The sequence below is a fragment of the Ceratocystis lukuohia genome (assembly GCF_044167205.1).
Source record: "Ceratocystis lukuohia strain C4212 chromosome Unknown Supercontig1_pilon, whole genome shotgun sequence".
Classification (NCBI taxonomy): domain Eukaryota; kingdom Fungi; phylum Ascomycota; class Sordariomycetes; order Microascales; family Ceratocystidaceae; genus Ceratocystis; species Ceratocystis lukuohia.
This window is the reverse complement of record NW_027263520.1, coordinates 5,373,905-5,390,533: the sequence shown is the minus strand read 5'-3', so window position 1 is coordinate 5,390,533 and position 16,629 is coordinate 5,373,905. Positions and strand designations below refer to the sequence as shown.

The 16,629-nt window shown below is 51.7% G+C and overlaps 5 protein-coding genes across 5 annotated transcripts; 3 read left to right on the top strand and 2 right to left on the bottom strand.

The window, feature by feature from the left end:
• Positions 1–1,529: 1,529 nt before the first annotated feature.
• HOO65_011323 (argininosuccinate lyase) lies at positions 1,530–5,617 on the top strand (the record flags this gene model as incomplete). The annotated part of the gene is made up of 3 exons (XM_071005289.1): positions 1,530–1,581; positions 1,704–3,048; positions 3,763–5,617. The coding sequence occupies 3 exons, from the start codon at positions 1,530–1,532 to the stop codon at positions 5,615–5,617; spliced, it is 3,252 nt and encodes a 1,083-aa protein (XP_070863144.1).
• Positions 5,618–5,868: 251 nt separating this feature from the next.
• HOO65_011322 (Protein FMP21 mitochondrial) lies at positions 5,869–6,357 on the top strand (the record flags this gene model as incomplete). The annotated part of the gene is made up of 1 exon (XM_070999945.1): positions 5,869–6,357. The coding sequence occupies one exon, from the start codon at positions 5,869–5,871 to the stop codon at positions 6,355–6,357; it is 489 nt and encodes a 162-aa protein (XP_070863143.1).
• Positions 6,358–6,813: 456 nt separating this feature from the next.
• Positions 6,814–10,681, bottom strand: HOO65_011321 (Histone deacetylation protein Rxt3; the record flags this gene model as incomplete). The annotated part of the gene is made up of 2 exons (XM_071005303.1): positions 6,814–7,957; positions 8,031–10,681. The coding sequence occupies 2 exons, from the start codon at positions 10,679–10,681 to the stop codon at positions 6,814–6,816; spliced, it is 3,795 nt and encodes a 1,264-aa protein (XP_070863142.1).
• Positions 10,682–12,236: 1,555 nt separating this feature from the next.
• On the top strand, positions 12,237–14,178 carry HOO65_011320 (Maltose permease MAL31; the record flags this gene model as incomplete). Its single annotated transcript, XM_071005604.1, has 3 exons — positions 12,237–13,702; positions 13,804–13,870; positions 13,927–14,178. 3 exons carry the CDS (start codon positions 12,237–12,239, stop codon positions 14,176–14,178), a joined length of 1,785 nt encoding a protein of 594 aa, XP_070863141.1.
• A 300-nt stretch (positions 14,179–14,478) lies between these two features.
• On the bottom strand, positions 14,479–14,867 carry HOO65_011319 (uncharacterized protein; the record flags this gene model as incomplete). Its single annotated transcript, XM_071006227.1, has 2 exons — positions 14,479–14,613; positions 14,703–14,867. The coding sequence occupies 2 exons, from the start codon at positions 14,865–14,867 to the stop codon at positions 14,479–14,481; spliced, it is 300 nt and encodes a 99-aa protein (XP_070863140.1).
• Between the last annotated feature and the right edge of the window lie 1,762 nt (positions 14,868–16,629).

Sequence of the window (16,629 nt, the reverse complement as noted above, 5' to 3'; positions counted from 1 at the left end):
TAAACGCCAACTAACCAGAGGCAGTATTTTCCGGATCTTATAGCTAGCGATTGGTGCCATTTTAGAGGCAAAAAAGAAACATAGAGTAAGCCGAGGAGTTTCTGTTTGCGGGTAGAGTTAGGGAAGAATGATTGCGACAAAATATTGGCAGTCAGCTGCTGCTGCTGCTCTGATAGCTCGGCATTTGGCCAAATGCTGTCGGTGGCTTGTTTTTTGAAGCCAGAAAATTGTCGTGATGCTATAGACTGTGATGTTGAGGGGTTCAAAGACTCCAAGTCGGAAGGCAGGCTTCTCCTGCCCACAAAGTGGATGCCTTGTACTACGTTGCCGACGGCAGAATGCTAGCTAGCTAGCTATTGTACTACCGTATATCCGGGTACCCATGTACTTATGCAGTATCTAACAGGTACTGTAGGTAGGCTATTTTGGACTGGGAAAAAAGATCCATCAAGGTCTCATGAGGTTACAGCTACCCTAGTACTACAGCTAGGCTACAAGTCAGGATACAGCTACAGGCAAACGTCACTAATCTGCCCCGCTTTTTCTAGACTATGATGGCTACTAGAAGAGCAACGACCGCAGAGACGAAAGACGAGAGGGGCGAGAAAAGGAGGGGCGGGGAGAAAAGAGAGAGGAAGGACTTAGGGTCTTGCTCTCCCTGAGGAAAGGAAAGAAAGGAAAGGGAAGGTGCAATGCAGAGTTTTCACCTACTGCCCTTCCCCGCCTCATTTGGTACATCACATTGCTAGTATGTTACATAGTCAGTGTCGACTTCTACCAGTGACCTTGCGACTCCAACGTACAATGTCACCAAGTGCTCTATATCAATAATGCATGTCTGTGTCAAAGCTAGCAAAATTACAAAAAAAAAAGTAATACAAATGCAAGCAAATCTTTTCCCCGCCGGCCGACTTTTTTCGCCCAAACCAGCGAATTTCAGCCGCCGCCGTCGGCATCTTTGAATGAGTCTTGAAAGCCTTGCACGCTTCCTTCACGTCCTTCAGCAGTCTAGGAGGCCCGTGAGAGCAGCTAAAGGGACAATTAGGAACGCACGCGCAGGGAGGTTTGCATACTGCAAACAAGCTGCCCTGCATTTCGTAACAGACAAACCATCTTAGGCGAGCAAGGCGAGAGTCACCGTACAGTCATTACAAGTTACTACAGTCATTGAGAGGGCTGGCAATGACTTAACCCCTGCCTCCTCACCACATTTTCACACTAAATACAACCTAACCCTAGGTACCGAGCTACCCCTGTCCCTTCAGATGACTCAAATGTGGGTGTCTGTTGGGTGGATTCGTGCATATCTTGTCAGGCCAACCATCCTGGCCAATCATCGTGGCCAATGAGCACCGACGGCCTTATATAAGAAGGTAGCCGGCTTTCTTTCTGCATTGTCCTGCCCGTCTCTTCTTCATTCAATTATTCAACCTTTTACTGCCATCTATTGCCTATTTTGACGGCCAATTGACCTTTTTATTCCACACTCCCTCCTATTTTATACGCTACTCTTCATTCTAAAGCTCACAATGTCCGAGACCAAGCCCGGCGAGAACATGCTCTGGGGTGGCCGTTTTACTGGTCAGTGCTTCTTTCACTCTACACTCTACCCCCCCCCCCTCCTTTCAACTTGCCGTCGGCAACAATTTGCTCTGACTTATAGCATCGACATCAAGCTAACATTTCCCTTTTTCATTCTATAGGCGGCCTCGACCCTCTCATGGTGGCTTACAACGAAAGCATCTACTTTGACCGCGTCCTCTACAAGCAAGATATTCTCGGCAGCATTGCCTTTGCCCGCGCCAATGCCAAGAACGGCATCATCACCCAAGAAGAATTCACCAAGCTTGAGGCTGGCCTCCAGGCTGTCAAGAAGGAGTGGGAGGATGGCGTCTTCAAGATTGTGCCGGGTGTCGATGAGGACATCCACACCGCCAACGAGCGCAGACTAGGTGAAATCATTGGCAAAGATGTTGCTGGCAAGCTGCACACGGGCCGCTCGCGCAATGAGCAGATTGCAACCGACATGCGCCTATGGCTGCGTGATGAGCTGGTTAAGATTGAGAAGCACCTTGTCGACTTCCTCAACGTTACTGCTGCCCGTGCCGAGAAGGAGGTTGACTACGTTATGCCTGGCTACACGCACCTGCAGCGCGCCCAGCCCATCCGCTGGAGTCATTGGATGCTGTCCTACGGCTTCTCCTTCGCCAGCGATCTAGAGCGCCTTCGCGAGGTCATCCGCCGTGTCAACCGGAGTCCCCTAGGCTGCGGTGCTCTAGCTGGCAACCCCTTTGGCATTGACCGTGATATGATGTGCAAGGAGCTTGGCTTTGACAGCCTGCTTTGGAACTCCATGGGTGCTGTAGCCGACCGCGACTTTGTGGCCGAGACCATGCAGTGGGGCTCAATGCTGATGTTGCATATCTCCCGCTGGGCCGAGGACCTGATTATCTACTCCACTGGCGAGTTCAACTTTGTCCGCCTTGCCGATGCCTACTCAACTGGTTCGTCTCTGATGCCCCAGAAGAAGAACCCCGACAGCCTAGAGCTGCTTAGAGGCAAGAGCGGTCGTGCCATGGGCCAGTGCGTTGGTCTTATGACCACACTCAAGGGACTTCCTAGCACCTACAACAAGGACCTGCAGGAGTCTGTCGAGCCTATGCTAGACCACATCAAGACTGTCAGCGACAGTATCCAGATTGCCAACGGCGTGCTCGCCACGCTAACTGTGCAACCAACCAAGATGGCCGCATCACTTGATCCATTTATGCTGGCCACCGATGTCGCCGACTATCTGGTTCGCAAGGGTGTGCCGTTCCGCGAGACCCACCACATCTCAGGTCGCCTAGTCGCACTGTCTGAGAACACTGGCACGCCTATGAACGAGCTGACGTACGAGCAGGTGTCGCAGGTGGATGCGCGCTTCGAAAAGGATATTGCCGCTGTGTTCAACTACGAGAAGAGCGCGGAGGCCCGCAGTGCCAAGGGCGGCACTAGCAAAGCTACCGTGCTGGAACAGATTTCCGTGCTCAGAGAAATGCTGAAGGCGTAAGCAGCAGCATCGGCAATGGGGAGTGTAAATTGCCATGGACACATGTACTTGGCGATATTCTAGCGGTGATTTTCAACAATCTGGCTGGTTGGTTAGAATTAGGGTTTGTTTTTCTTGGCTCTTGGGGTTTTGGCGTCCATTTATTTTGCGCATGTTTCTGTTTCCCGTTTTCTACGAGCTTATTGTTTGTCCTTTGTTCATAGAACACGCACGCACGGCACACAGTAATTGCCGAGCGAAGTTATTAAAAAATTCATGCAATCTGGAACTTTCACAAACCTGCACAATACTGCTACTATAATTCTATAATTGCCTGTGCTCTACTGTCCACCAATTCAGCAACTGCCTGCCTAGCGAGAGCGCTATAGCTGTATGTCTCATCCTTTAACTGGGGAAAGGGCTCCTTCTCTAATGAGAAATGTAGCCAATTTTTGTTATCAGATCTTTTTGTGCTATTTATCTTGATAACCTGCTAAATTTTTACTCCATGGTTTTTTCTGATCCAACACCAGCAAAGTCGTCGTCAGCTTTCTCCTCCGTGTGACGTACACCTATAATATTAATGCTGTAACACCCAGTGAGTGTGTGCATGTATATGTGTTTCCTTTCCCCCTCCTTTTCTCCTAACCCCTAAAGCCTTTTTGTAATCTCCCTACATTATCCAACCGTCATATCACACAGACGATTCACTCGATCTTACATTCTTACAGAACTCTACCTGAGACAGCCCTTGGACCGCACTTTGAGCCTATTTCTACACCCACATCTCTTGCAATGCGTCTTCTCGCGTCGCTTAACCTCGCTGGCGGTCTTGTTCAGGGCTCCAGCCTGTCTCCATCACGTGACCACGCGGCCACCACCAACCTCGCATCTCATTCGCATGCCGAAGCCAATGCCTTTGGCATTTTTAACACAGTTCTGGCCGGCATGCGCCAGTGGGACTCAAGCGTCCATCATAATGGTATGGCCTTTGTGCCGGCACAAGTCCCAGAGGGCACGCTATTATACCACGGTGGCATCTCAGCTGAGGTGCCAGACACCCTCGAGTGGCTAGCCTTTGAGATTGAGCATGCTCAAAACTTTGCGCGCAGCTTCAGGGGCGACTGGAAACCGAGATTCCCACCACCCGGCACTAAGCCTGGCAAGAAGCCACCTGCGGGACCGGGTGTGGGTCCTATAAAACCCCCTCATTCAGGTGCCCCTAAGGGTGGCCATCGACCCGATGATAATACCGGCCACCGCGGCTATCTGCATACCTACCGGGCTACAAGACCACTCAAGATGCTTTACCTTGACGGTATGGCAGCAGCCAAGGCTATGTTTGGGCCCCTCGACCAGCAGGATCTTATCCTAGCAACTAAACCCATCGAACCAGGCTATAGCAGTGAGTTTGAGCGAGCCACTCAAATTTGCGACCTCTTCAGTCCTATAGGGGTCGACGGGATTATCCGCATGGAGGCCGGCTTCGAGATTATTCACTGTAATTTTTCTTCTGGGCTTGAGCAGCTCAGTGCCACACGCCAACCTTATCCAGACACCGAGCCGTGGTTCGGCCCTGTAAGTACCTTCCAGTGGCTGCGTGCCGTGGCCCGTCGCTACGACGGCATTGGGGCCCACCGTGCGCAGCTTTCCTGGTCTGGCGCTGTCGCTGGCTGGTGGTATCCATTCAACACCAGCAGTCTCGATCCCGCATTCGCCAGCTTGCCACGTTTTGAGCAAGCCTCGCCTAAGATGCGTGCGGCCATCCGCGCTGATGTTGTCCAAGCCATGTCTCAAGACTGGCCACCGGCTGCTAGCGTTGACTGGCAGGGCGTGGTAGACATGGTGGCTGGGCGATTCAGCAGACGACTCGAGGCATTGGCAGCAGCAGATGCGGACCCACAGCTGTTTGTCACACAAGTCATGGAGACGGCGGCGCCGTATTTTAACACACCACTACAGGATGATGAGAAGAAGGGGCAAGCCGAAAACGAGTTGAGCAAGTCTAGCCCTGAAGAAAGAGCTGTTGATCGCTGTGTCGACAGCTTCTTCTACCCCGTGGTTCCGCTTATTCCCAAGTTCACAACGGCAGATAATCTTATTTACGTCGCACTAACCAATGTCACCCGTGAAATATGCACTGCCATGTTCGATGCCCGCTCCATACTACTCACTGCAGCCCCAAAGACAGCGGCCCATCTCGACCAAAGGCCACCACCCGGTGGTCGGCCCGAGGACGAGAAGCCGCCGCTCAACCACGTGTTAATCCCCGCCGTGCCCAAGGCTCAGCCAATCATCCAAGCCTTAGTTAAAAAGCTTGACTGGGCCGAGTGGAAGCGCTGCTACGGCTGCAAATACAATGAGGAATGCTTCATTGCCATGTTCCCATTCGGTACGCCCGAGGACCATTTCAGACCACAGTGCTTTAATGACACTGCCATGCATGAACATGCGATGCTGAGCATGGGAAATAGCTATTGGCGAACAGGCATGAAGGATAGACAGGAGACACACCTAGATGTTAGCGAGGAAATGGAGGAGAACCCGGAGCATGAGCAACAAGTCATGATGATGGGAGATCTTTAAAGATATAAAATAGTAGAACAAGCTAATTAGGCTATTTTACCGTTCTCATGCGTTTACTAGCGGGTGCCGCCAGCTGTACTGACAGGTGACACCAGCTGCTAATATATCCATAATTTCCCTACTTGATCCCTCCGCTGTTGATCATCACCTTGTCACAAGTTCAACCACTCACACAAAACACACCAATCACTCATACATACCTATACCTGCACTCACCCAGATTTATACTATCTATGATGCACACACACGCCATGCTCCATATTCGCCAAACTCTCGCTCCCTTGTGCCGTAATCTGCGCCTTCCCACCCCCACTTTCACATTCGCCCGGCCCGCCTCCTCGCTCCGTCCTTCTCCCGGGCCTCCACGTCTCCCGGCAGCCGAACAGGCCGAGTTTGAGAGGCTGCAGCGGCTCGCAGCCAGCGCACTGACAAATCCAAACTCAGTCTCGGCCGCGGAAGCACTGGCAGAGGCGACGGGGGGAGCGGGTGTGGCGTCGTCGACCACCTCTTCGTCAGCCCCTTCGGCTTCTTCTTCTTCTTCTCCTTCTTCTGCCGTCTCTTCCTCAGCCGCTGCGCCTTCGCCTGATCTTGAGGAAGGCGGCCTCTTCCGCGGTGCCAAGCCCGAGTTTGATGGCGATAGGAACCCGGCCACTGGCGAGGTCGGCGGCCCCAAAAATGAGCCGCTGCGATGGGGTAGCAAGAGCGACTGGAGTTTCAATGGCCGAGCAACGGACTTTTAGGAGGTATGGGAAGGTAAGACGGGGGGTTTACTAGGTAGTTGGCCAACATGAACTAGCATGGTCTTGGGGATGCACACACCGATTATCTCAGAGTTGAGACAAACACACATAGACATACATATATGAGACTCCGGGGTACAAATCAAAAAAGATTAATGCATTGACTACATCGAGAACAGATCACAAACGGCTCAACACACAGATCCGCGGCCGCCTAACCCATGGCTCAAAAGTATATCTCCCTAAAAAAATACAAAGATGAATAACAAAAAGCTTGCTCAACCCGCCCACTTTTACGCCAGGTCCTCGTGATATTGTACACGACTGAAAATCAAAGTCAAACCGCCCCCCTCCCCCCTTAGATTCCTGAGTCCTTAATATCCTGCTTTGAGCCCACGGCCTCAACACCCGCCATGCCTATCTAAAAAAAAAACAACGTGTCACATTCCGCCATTTCTACGCCGTGATAGCCGTCAAGTTCCCGGTCCGCTGCACGCCCTCCATCGATTCGCCAGGCGCTTGTCTCGCTACACTAGCGGCCACAGCCTGCTTTGCACTTTCCACGCCAGCGCTCTGGATCTGACCTTGTCCGGACGGCTGGGGGAAGCGTACTGCTGCAAGGGCCTGTCTCATACGCTCTCTGCGGGCCTTCCCGCGCAGGCGGCTCTGCGGCGCCGCGCCATTTACAACCCAGCGTACACCAGTGATCATGAAGCTTAGGCCGTCATGGTTGCGCCCAAATTCGCGTGACTGGATGCCGAAGCGTGTTGAGCTGGCATACCGCCGTAGCTTAGGCAGCACCAGGAGCGTGACCTGGAGATCACAGCCGGGCCGGACGGGTACGGGGCCCGTGGCTGGTGGAGCAGTAAGATGCATGGCGGCGTGGCTAGCTTGGCGATCATTTTCAAACGCGTCTTTGTCGGCAGGCTTATTCGAAGATGTGTTGGCGTTAGACGACCCGAGCTTTTCATCGTAGCCAATGCCGCGATGCAGGTCAAGTAGGTCTGTATCAACGTCCTCGGGCCACTCGCCGCGAATCCAGCCAGCATGGATACAAGCAGCTATTATATCGCTGTCGTCTGTATACACATCTGTGCCCCAGATAGCACGTCGGGCTGTAATTTCTTCCCGAGCCGTGGGATGGAGATGAACCTTGGGGACTTTAACGGTAAGTGTACAGTTCTCCTTGTCCTTGATCAGATGCAGAGGCAATGGCCGAGGGGTTGTCTTGTATCCGCGATTAGACGGATGAATGGGCACAAGCCGCTCAGCTGTGATGATAGGGTCGTAGACAACATCCCCAAGAAAGTGCCGAGGCTTGTGGGCAACAGAATCAAGCACAAGCTGTGAGGTAACCGTCATTTTCTTCTGTGGGGGGATAGCGACAACTGGCGACGGGGCGAGCTGGCTGACATCGGTAGTAGAAGCAGCAGTTACTAGTCCTAAGACCCGGTTTTGATCCGACCCATCAGACCGCGAGACCACATGGTGATGGTGTGGAGCTGCTAGATGGTGGCCATCAATAGGAGAATTAGCGTCGTCTTTACGAGGACCAAGCGAGGCGCCATCGGATCCATGATGATGGTGATGGTGATGGTGGCTATAGAGAGAAATGTTAGCAAGGGTGTCGCATTACACAAGAATTAGCCTAGACCATCCTAAAGGTAACATACTGGTGATGGTGGTGTGGATGCGAATGTGCGTGTGTGTGTGCGTGCGCGTGTGTGTGTGTGTGCGCATGAGTCTTGAGGCGTTTTGCCTTGGCGCCCTGCATGGCTTTTGCGCCTGAGAGGAGCTTTGCCGCTGAATCTTCCTCAGCCGACGTCTCATCACGAAGTTTCTTCTTCCGGCCCTTAGTCTTAGTCTCGGACTCGGTTAGATGCTGTGATTCAGGTCCGCCAGACCCGAGCGAAGTCGGTGTGGAGGCAGCAGGAGCCGGGCTTAACAATCCGACATTCAGCGACATGCCAATTCCTGAAAACATTCTGCCAAACTCCGATTTTATAACTGGCTCGCCAGTGGGCCCTGGTGCTTGTGGCTGAGCACCTTGTACAGCCTGTGGCAACGGTGAGCTGCGACCTTTATTCCTATTAGCCTCTTGTATGGCAAGCAGGCTATTGCTCCGCTGAAGAGGAGGAGCCGTAAGGATCTTGCCCGAGGGTTTGTGCCGGCTGGACGAGTCAAATGAAGCCGAGGTAATTCTCATAGGCTGGCCGTCATTATTATGTGTAGGATTGCTAGGGCCAGCGGCATTAGATACGGCTGGTGGCGGTGGGGGAGGGCCGTCTTCAGTAGGACGAGTATGACATCCTAGTTGGGTGTGGGGTTGTTGCTGAGGTCCCCTTGAAAGGTGGCTCTGAGGATGCACAGAACTTGCATGTGGTCGTTCCGGAGACCGGTCAAAATTGGTGTGCATGGATGAGCCTTGCGGGCTTTGGTCATTTGGCTGCGCATGTGCGTGATGTTGGAAGCGATCAGGGTGAGGGGACTGCTGATACGACTGAGGCGCACCCTGAGGCTGTTGTTGCGGATGCCCTTGTGGATGGCCATACTGCGAGCCCATGGCAGATGGGTACTCAAGACTACGCCGGGCGCCAGACTGATCATACGAGGGTCGCGATGAGTCGTAGTGCGGGCGCTGTTGCCAATGGCCAGCTTCCGGGCCGCGAACATAGTGAGATGGAGATATATTCCGGGCAGAGCCATACTCAGCATACTCAGGCCCAGGTCCAGAGCCTCCCTGGGGTGTAGCATTATGGGAGGATCCGACATGCGAGGGATGACCCATATGAGAGGAAGGTCCCCCATGAGCAGGGGGCCGGCCATCGCCAGTAGAAAGCGTACGTTCACGCGCAACAGGGGCGCGGTTCCTAGGGTTATGCTCTGGCTGAGACCTATCTCGGTCATAGCGGTAGCGATCATCATAGGCACCCACACCAGGCTTCATTTGTAGCGCTCTTTCAGAGCTATAGTCTGGTGTTATCGGAGGACGTCCAGATGCGCCCATTTCCTCATGGCGATTTCCATAAGCTTCTTCGGGCGCCCGCCTCGGCTCATCTCCGGGTCTCGATATAGGAAACGCTTTGGGTTGACTACTGGGCCGGGAAGGTGGCAACAGAGGGGCCTGTGTTGGTGGCTGTGGCATGCTCATGCGCCCAGGGTCGCGGTTGTCGGCCGCTGGTGGAATTCCGCGTTGGTGATAGCTCTGAGATGTGCCGTTACTATACCGCTTAACATCAGGTGTGTATGCTGCAGAACGCGGTGATGCGTGGGTACTGCGGTTGGCGTCATATGAACGCGACTGATCGGGGGTATGGGGGCGGCGATACTGCGGATGGTAATCTGACTGTTGCTGTTGCGATTGCTGCGACTGCTGCTGAGCGGGAGGCCCAGAACGGTGCTGCATAATAGGCGACGCGTGAACACTAGGTGGATAGGCAGAGCCTTGAGAAGAAGGGCCTGGCACTGACCCATAGTGTGCAGGAGGCAAGTGCCCGGACGATGCAGACTGCTTTGAATCGCGACCAGCAGCTGACGCACCACCAAGCATAGCCGAAATAGACATAGAACTTCCAGCGGGGGTTGTACGCTGCCCAAGAGCCGGCAAGTCGCGACCAACCATGTAACTGGATGGTGGGGGAGGCGGCATGTTGCGACTTAGTGGCAAGGCTGAAGACCCGGCTGGAAGTGACGAAGAGCTATGGTGGCGTGCGTGGGTGGAATTCAAAGGTGGGGCAGGCGGCAAAGCGGGCTGGTCAGGTGCATAGGACCGGACGCCGGTCGAAGTCGAGTAGAAGTTCGAGGACGCAGGACGTGCAGGCTGGTCGGTGCCGTTCGGAGACCGGTTGGAATGAGAATGAGACGGCGCTGGCGGCGGCTGTGATTGATACTGACTCGGAGCCGATTGCAGGGCGGCAGCAGTATTAGATTGCGTAAATGAAGATCGCGTGTAGGATCCCGACAGCGATTGGCTATGAGAATGCGGATGCGACAAGGACGGCGGCGCAGGCGATGGCGACTGCTGCAAGTGTTGATGTGGCTGTGGCTGCGGGTGTGGCTGATTGAGAGGCTGAGACTGAAGCGACTGTTTTGGTTGTTGCTGCTGCTGGCTGTGGGGAGTCTCGAGCAATGAATGTGGCTGTTTTTGTGGCTGTTTCAGTTTTTCCTGCTGCTGTGATGACGCCGCCGATGGCGATGGTTTAGAGCCTCGCGAATGAACGGATTGCGAAGGATGGCGAGGCTGAGAAGACTGGGAAGGCTGAGAGTGAGACTGCGATGGCTGAGAAGGCTGAGAAAGCTGAGACTGAGACTGACGAGAATCCATGATTGATGAGGAACTATGAAAAAGCTCGGCCTTCTTGATTTCTGTGCACTTTCCTCTTTCCTTTCCTGTGCTTTTTTTTTTTAGCTCAAAGCTTTTACACTTATTTTCTTGGGCATAACCAGGGCAAGTAGTGCAAGCCAATAGTGAAGGCGGTGAAGGCGAAAGGCAAGGACACCAAGAAAGTGGGCAGCCGTACAAAGAGAAAAGTAAAGGGCCGAAGTTGTTCGTTCACGTGTTTTAGGTGGCAGAAAATAAGGAAGAAAAGAGAAAAAAAAAATTAAAAAAGAGGGCCTAATAGAAAAGGTACCTAAAGTTGATAATGAAGTGGTGCGCGATAGTCTTGAATTTCTCAGAGAACGCAAACAGGACTTGAGAAAAATAAAAGGTGGCATGCGACAGAGAAGACAAGGAGTAAAAGAGGAAGAAAGACAGTGGACAGGCCGGTTGCCAATCTCATCGAAACAATTTAGAAAGGAGGCGAACTCGTGATTGAATTGGGCGGCCATTAAGTCGAACTACAGGGAAAAAGTGGAGAATATGTAGGATGAAAATGGTGGGTAAGCTACCATAAGGTACAGACAGGTACAACTCCTAATGAAGGCAACATTACAAGTACAGGTACCTCCTTGTGTCCTTCTCTTGCTTTTGCCTCCCCTCCTTGTGGCGGGAAATGAGACAACAAAGCTTGTTTGTAAGTGGGGGACCGCTGGCCTCTACTGAATTAGGGTCATACCAACCCTTCTCATAAAAAAGAGCTAAAAAGGCCCAGGGGGCTTCTTCTAATTTAGCCTAAAATCGACGAATAAGAAGGAAGCGGGGCGCGCTTGATCCAGGGAAAAATAGAGATTGCATTTATTTATTTTGTTCATTGGCTAGAAGTTTTTTTGGGGGGTCTTGTGCCCTGGTCCCTGCAGCCGCTCTATACAATATACTTCTCTGTTTACACGCTTAAAGCAGATGACATATGCATGTGCATATGCACGTTAGTGTTGGCGGGAGAGAAACGTCAGAAAATAAGAGCGAGCGAGAAACAAAGAACAATAAGGATGTTCTTGGTGAGAGTCGCTTGCGACCCTGACGGTCAAATTAGGGACGGGAATTTAGGGCAGGCGTGTCTGCGTGTTGTCAAGACTGGCCTCACCGATGACGGCCAGTTACGGGCCAGCTGCCTAAGGCGGTTGTGGTAATAGCTTAGGAGAATAAACCTCATTGAGGTCTTGCCTCTTCTGGGATGGCTTCGACTATCGTTATCTTGTCCGGCTTTGGTGCTGGATTGGATGATATGGGGAAGGAAGTGGATCCATTTTACCGTGGGGTTATGTCCGTCCTATTTCTGAGTTTTTATTTTCTGGGCTTCATTTTTGATTTCTGTCTTTTTTATCCTTCGTCTTTTCTACTATTCCTCGGGCTTCATCTATTACTTTTTTCTATTGCGGTATTCTTCGCTTTGTACGTTTCTATTTTTCAGCGATTTCTTGGTTATTGTCTCTTTTGCGGCCCTCCGATCCGGTCCCCGGCGCCTGATCCCTGTCTTCGTCTTTCCCTTCTCGTCATCATGTCGCAAACCCTCACGATGGCCGCCGTGGCCGACTCGGTCAACGTTGAGCTAGAACATTTGGACCACAAGGCCAGCAAGTCCTCGGCCGACATCGAAATCCGAAATATATCCAATACCGGCGCTGGTGGCGCTGGTGGCAGTGGTGGTGGAAATGGTAGCGGTAAAAAAGCCCTAGCCCAGTTCCTCGATTCGGCTCGCCAGGCTACGGAAAAGGAGCACAGCATGACTTTGAAGCAAGGACTCAAGATGTACCCTAAGGCTATCCTTTGGAGTATGCTTATTTCCACGTGCATTGTCATGGAAGGCTATGACATCTGCCTCATCAACAACTTCTACGCCTTTGACCAGTTCAACCGTAAGTACGGCCAGCAATTGCCTGATGGCACGTGGGAGGTGCCTGCGTCCTGGCAGGCTGGACTAAGCAACGGGGCTAATGTTGGCGAGCTGATTGGCCTATTGATAAACGGTTGGGCATCGGAGCGCTTTGGGTACCGTTACACCGTTATTACGTGCCTGGCGCTGATCTGTGCCTTCACGTCAATCTTCTTCACCGCACAAAACGTTGAGACGTTGCTGGTGGCCGAGATCCTGTGTGGTATTCCGTGGGGTGTGTTCCAGACCCTGACCATCACTTATGCTAGTGAGGTGTGTCCTGTAGCCATGCGTGGCTACTTGACTACTTACGTCAACTTCTGCTGGGGTCTGGGCCAGGAAATTGGGATTGGAGTGCTGATGAGCATGCTCAAGCGCGACGATGAGTGGTCATATCGCATCCCGTACGCGCTGCAGTGGATGTGGCCGGTGCCCCTGATGATTGGCATCTGGTTCGCTCCTGAGAGTCCGTGGTGGCTGGTGCGCAAGGGCCGGTTGGAAGAGGCCAAGCACTCGCTGGAGCGCTTGACTACCAAGACTGATGACACCGAATTTGACGCTGACGAGACCGTTGCCATGATGGTGCATACACAGGCGCTTGAGTCACAGACCACACAAGGCGCTACGTACTGGGACTGCTTCAAGGGCACGGATCTGCGCCGCACCGAGATTGTTTGCATGGTTTGGGCTATCCAAAATCTCTCGGGCAACTCTTTCTCGAACTACTCGACGTATTTCCTCAAGCAAGCCGGCCTATCGGAGAACCTGTCGTATGCCTTTGCTCTAGGCCAGTACGGAATCAACATGATTGGTGTCTTTGGCGCGTGGTTCATGATGAGCCTGGGCATTGGCCGCAGGTCGCTGTATCTGTACGGTCTATGTGGTCTTTGTCTGATGCTATTGGTGTTAGGCTTTCTGGGTCTGGCGCCAGAGACACACAAAAAGGAGGCGTCTTTGGCTACTGGCAGCATTATGCTGTGCTGGGCTATGATGTACCAACTTACGGTGGGCACGGTGTGCTATTCGTTGGTGTCGGAGATTTCGACGCGTCGTTTGCAGATTAAGACGGTGGTGCTGGGCCGTGTGTTATAGTGAGTGATGGCTGATGCAACTTCTCGAGTTAGAGTTGGTGTGTGATATTTGGTACTAACGTATTTCTACGTGACAGCATTCTGGTTGGCATTGTATGCAGTGTGCTGACCCCGTACATGATTAACCCTGGCGCATGGAACTGGAGCAACTTTGCTGGCTTCTTCTGGGTAAGCAGATATTGTCCGAGTGTTCCATCTATCCACCATGCTAACGTCACGCTTAGGCCGGAGTTTGCTTCCTCTGTATTATCTACACATACTTCCGCGTGCCCGAACCCATGGGCCGTACATTTGGTGAACTCGATGTGCTCTTCCGCCAGAACATCCCGGCCCGCAAGTTTGCCGAAACCGAGGTCAACGTATTCGAGGAGAATATTGACACGAGCATCATTATCGACTCTTATGCCAACGCATCGCAAGTGTCGCTGGAAAAGTCAGAAGCGGGCGTTCGTCGCCGTGCGGGCGTGAAAAAATAAACAGGCAACAGCTTGAAGAGGGCTGTATGTGGCTGATTTGTGAGTTGGATGTTTGTACATATACAAGTGAATATCTCGTCTTTGTTTCTCTTAATGTCTTTTAACTCCCGATCGCTCCCGCATGCAAAACGAAAAAAAAATGAAAAGCTTATAGGACAATGTAATAAAAAAAGAAAAGAAACAATAGCGGTCGTATGCTCATTCAGGGATAGAAGGTCCCGGAGTTGATGGCCCCTTTCCCTAGCAACATGGCTAGCAGTGTATGCCGATACACCACCATTCACGGAAATACACTGTGCATCAGTATTTTGCCATATCCGCGGTCCCGTCGGTACCATGGTCTCTCTTTCGCAAATCGGTGTTCCACTCGGCCACGAACTTGGTACAGCTGGGGAATAGATCCGAGGACGACTCGTCCTTGATGCAGCACTGAGACTATACGTTATTGTATGGTTAGTCATGGAGTTGCATGAGAACAGGGGACAACGAATGCGCTGTATGTGCTGTCTATGTGGCTTGCTTACCCAGGTGTAGCTGTACATGCAGCATGTATCGGACTGGGTGCTGAGCTCGTGCATATTGGAAGGGCACTGGGAAGGCTCAATCAAAGTAATTGACCCCGGCATGAGAACACCGGCATTGGCGCCAGTAACAGCGAGGAAAACGGAAGCGAAGACAGAGTAGTGCATGGCGGTATTGTTGATTTTTCGTTGATTTTTCGTGGACTTGTGTTGTTGATGTAATGTAATATCCTCTACAGGCAAAGAGGTGTATGAAGCATACAAATATGTATGTGTATATATATACGGCTGGATAAGTGAGAGAAACAAAACAAATGCAAAAACTTAAGAAAAGAATGCACAGCAAATCCAGAGGAGTTTGGGAAAGATAGACAATAGAAGATAATTAAAGACTAATAAGACAAGAGACAGACGAGAAAGTGCAGAACAAGCGCCAGACTAGAAGCTTGCTCTGCTCTTCACATTCGTTCTCTTCCTGCCTTCTTATACTTGCTCTGTCCGTGCTCCGTCAACCGAGCCCCCCGGCCTGAAATCAACTCGAAGGAAATAGAGAAGGGGCTCTAATACCATCTAAGAGCTGTACGAGAAGACTATTCTCTGACTTTCCTTGAAACAGTCCCCCCAATCGTATCATACATCCCCGCCGCTATAATGCACCAAAAGCCCACAGAGAGAAGAGAAAGGGGCAAGGGCTCGTGTTGGCACATTAGACTCAGGCACTAAACTCTAAGCTTGTAGGGCCCTCGATAGGCTTGCCGCCAGGTCCAGGGCGTACAGGGGGCTCTACCACCACTACTACTGGCTTGGCTGTAGCTATAGGCCCCCTTAGTTTGCAGCACTAACCGCTAGCAGAACTAAGTTGCGGTGTAATTTGGAGTGCGGAGTTAAGCAATGCCCAGAAAACTGACGCCCCCAACTCCCCTAAAAAGGAACCGAAAACGGCACAAGACCTAATCCGCGCCACGACAGTCGCGATATTTACACTCTCCCTCCTTTTGTTCACATATTATTCATGCGTCCTTCTGGCGGTGCTGTTGCATTCGTAGACGTGCCAAACATGCCCCTTGGCGGGGCCTTCTCTTTTCCACCAAGAACCTAGGGCCCCGGCACAGGAACTCTCAAATCATGCACTTGGGCCTGCCTGTCAACACCATTGTTATTATCCCCTGGACCATTGATCTCTTGGCGTTTGAGATATAATAAGCAACAAGATCTGTGCTATGAGAGCGAGCAGAGACGGGGTTTACTGCCCTGCACTTTTATCAAGAAAAGCTCGGGAAAACATGACAACCAGAGCCCGCAGTATCGGACAAAGTTGATGCGAAGACTTGGGGGCGGTGAGTGACTGGGGGCTGTATTTTTAACCTTTTTTTTATATTTACTACTGCTCAAAATCCGGAGCTAAGCATCGTCTGATTTGTGCTGTATAAAGAGAAGACATGCCTGCCCTACATATATTAGAACACTAATATATATGAATAAGCGGCTTGTGTGTGGAGAGCACGCTCTGCAATGGTTACAGGCATGGAAGGCCTGGTAGGGGGGTGTCCTCGCCCGAGTGTAGTCTTTCTCTATTACTAAGCCGGAGATTGGGAAATCCAGATTGCCGACTGCTAAAATAGCCAGGTCTCTCATGAGCGAATAACGGCTCTGCACTCAAGCACCTTATTTTAATGACTGCATTTCTTAGAAACACATTTAACCTGTTGCGGACTATTCCAAGTGCTCGATCATGCTGGGGGGGACCGTGAGTGTGGAGGTATGGTATGGGCTTGTTATGGAGAATACACACCCTGCTAGGTAGAACGTCGGCTAATACCATGGTAACGAAGAAATCTGAGAGGTTACTAACGCAAGATGAAATTTAAATATGCATCAGGGCCAGGTGTTGGCGTTGACTCGTATTCAGATTATAGTTGTAAAGTATGTT